We start from the raw sequence: 2515 nt of genomic DNA on the forward strand, positions 1-2515 counted from the left end.
CGACCCATCCCCGGGTTAATTTAGGATGAGGGGGTCCAGCCCGAATAATCTGGGTGGAACTAAAAGAAAGCGGAGACTTACGATAAGTCGGACTAGTGGTAAAGATAAGAGCGTCAAAATTCGTCTCGATTTATTTAAATTTTTATTTATTTGATTTATTTATTTAAATTTATCTTATTCGTATTATTAATTCCGTTATGGAAAATTTAAATTTTTTAAAATTTTTTGAAATTGTGGGATTTTTGGTGATGGGAATTTTATTTTATTTGTGTAAGATAACTTGGTGGTGGTAGTTGTTTCAAAATAGTGAAGGTGCATTTTACCCGAACTTCGGATGCCGGAATTATCTTGAATTACTTTGCTAATTAAAAACAAATTCAATAATTTGTAAATGGCATTCAAATCTTGCATTTTTGACGTGTTAATAAATGCTAATTTATATTAGCCATTTTGACACAAGTTTGGCATTTTTGAATTTTTCGGTGATGAGAATTTTATTTAAATTGAAAAAAATTGGTGGTTGTGGTGTCATGTGTACATAAACGTCTCATTTTAAAATGGGGCGAGAATTCTTTGACTATTTTATTACAAGAGTTATTTATTATGAAACATTTTAAAATATTGGACATGCCACCAATGCGAATATCGCGGCCCAAAGAGCTAATTAATTTGACACTGTGACGCATTCCAGGATTTAATGTACCTATACCAAAATCAAAAACTGACATTTCATCTTAAAATACTTTGAACCCTTTAATCAGAGTCTACATTTTGTAAATGGCTTACAGATCATACACTCTTTACCAGGATGAAAATATTTAAATGCCTCATTTTGACTTTGGCGTACGTAAATTCTGTGAGTAATTATTATGATATTGATTTTGTCTTAAAATTGAAAATAAAATTTAAATAAAAAATAAAAATTTATTAAAAATAAAATTTATAAAATTCTGGCTTGGAATATTTAATATTAAAAAAACAGGACAAACAGGCATGCAATAAATGCGAGAATGCCCGACTTGCGATTAGTATTCGACCCAGTAAAACCCGGAGACGGAATACCCTTCCGTACCGGTTTTCATTAAAATATTTACAGAAAGTTTCCCGTATTTATCTTAAAATTCTTTAATCAAATATCTCCCACTGTTTGTAAATTGATTTCAAACTTGCGTTTTTCATTAATTTTTGTCTGTTTTGAAATGAATTTTGTTGCTTGGGATTATGGTTTCAAAATATTCGTCACAAATTAACCGATGAAAATGCATCCCATCTTAGTTCAGCTCATATTATAAAAATTTAAATTCCACATTTTGTACATGGCTTACAAGTCATACATTTTTTTACATGCGAGCAAATATTATGCCTCATTTTGAGTCTGACATAAATTCTCAAATTCTTAATTATAACATTGTCCTTATCGTGGAGTGGCGTATTTTTAAATACTGGACAAAGAGGGTATAAATGGCATAAATGCCATAAATGGCATAAATGCCATAAATGGCATAAATGCCATAAATGGCATAAATGCCTAAATTCTCTGGGAACAAATAAACGCAACCGTACCGATTTCATTACCGTACACTCTTAGCAACTTGGTAAATAATTCCTAATAAGCGTCTTTACCGAGCTCTTGGTAATGACGCGTCCTACAAAAATTATACCGGATTATTACCGTATCAATACCAACCGGGTAACTGGCCTTCCACCACAATATTTTAAGTTATCTTTATAATTTTGGTAATAAATTCCTACGAGCTGGTAATTATATCCTTCAAATTTAGATAACATTCTTTACCATAATTTTAATCAAGTGCACTACAAGTTGTGGTGCTGACGAGATCTACATTTTGGTGTGGTTTATTACCATAGTGGTAAGAATTTTAATACATTTGGTATGGATTGTGAGACGCTACACAGTGGCGCATTTTTCAGTTTTAGTTTCTGCTCAGCTCAACTCAAGTCAAAATGGCGAAATTAATCCTATTCTGCCCGTGGAAGAAAGTGATAAAAACTTCTGGAAATTATATAGAATTTTTGGAAACAGGTAAGTATCAAATTATCATATGTAGGTGCCTTGAAGATGGTGATCGAGCACGACCACCATCTTAATAGGAACGAGTAAATAATAATGTTATGTTTATTTTTTTCAGTGAAGCAAAAATTTGAGTTGGAAATCAGAACAGAGATTTTTCTGCAAGACGTCAACCGGTGTGGGCTCATCCAAAATCGACTGGAGATTCATCGGAATTTGAAGGGGGGACAGACGAGTGTCAAAAACCATAGTTTGCATTATACTTAAATTTTATAATCATGTAAGTACATATGTTTCAAAATGATTTTACAATAAATATAATTGATTGAAAGATTATTGTAAAGAAAATAAATAAATGTATTATTTTCGGTGGAAATCTGCACAACATTTGGTAATAATGGGGTATACATATAAAAAGCATTAATACCGGTATGAGTAGCACGCCGTGTACAAAGTGGTATGGTTTATTACCAGGCGGTAGAC

At 31.9% G+C, this 2515-nt stretch overlaps 1 protein-coding gene across 2 annotated transcripts; it reads left to right on the top strand.

Moving 5' to 3' along the window:
* The first annotated feature begins 1610 nt into the window (after positions 1-1610).
* On the top strand, positions 1611-2287 carry LOC118435461. 2 transcript variants are annotated; one of them, XM_035851565.1, is made up of 4 exons: positions 1611-1690; positions 1782-1871; positions 1950-2044; positions 2151-2287. In XM_035851565.1, the coding sequence occupies exons 1-4, from the start codon at positions 1637-1639 to the stop codon at positions 2164-2166; spliced, it is 255 nt and encodes an 84-aa protein (XP_035707458.1). In that variant the 5' UTR covers positions 1611-1636; the 3' UTR covers positions 2167-2287. The 2 variants fall into 2 exon arrangements, with proteins under 2 accessions (XP_035707458.1, XP_035707457.1); XM_035851564.1 differs by having other exon boundaries at positions 1782-2044.
* The last annotated feature ends 228 nt before the right edge of the window (positions 2288-2515 follow it).

The sequence above is a fragment of the Folsomia candida genome, unplaced genomic scaffold (assembly GCF_002217175.1).
Source record: "Folsomia candida strain VU population unplaced genomic scaffold, ASM221717v1 Fcan01_Sc004, whole genome shotgun sequence".
Taxonomy (NCBI): Eukaryota; Metazoa; Arthropoda; class Collembola; order Entomobryomorpha; family Isotomidae; genus Folsomia; species Folsomia candida.

Excerpts from the sequence above, each read along its gene's own strand:
- LOC118435461 (XM_035851564.1), top strand. The coding sequence starts at position 1,637 with ATGACGCGTCCTACAAAAATTATACCGGATTATTACCGTATCAATACC. Across the intron at positions 1,691-1,781 it reads ACCGTATCAATACCAACCGG|ATAACATTCTTTACCATAAT; the intron begins GTAACTGGCCTT and ends CTTCAAATTTAG.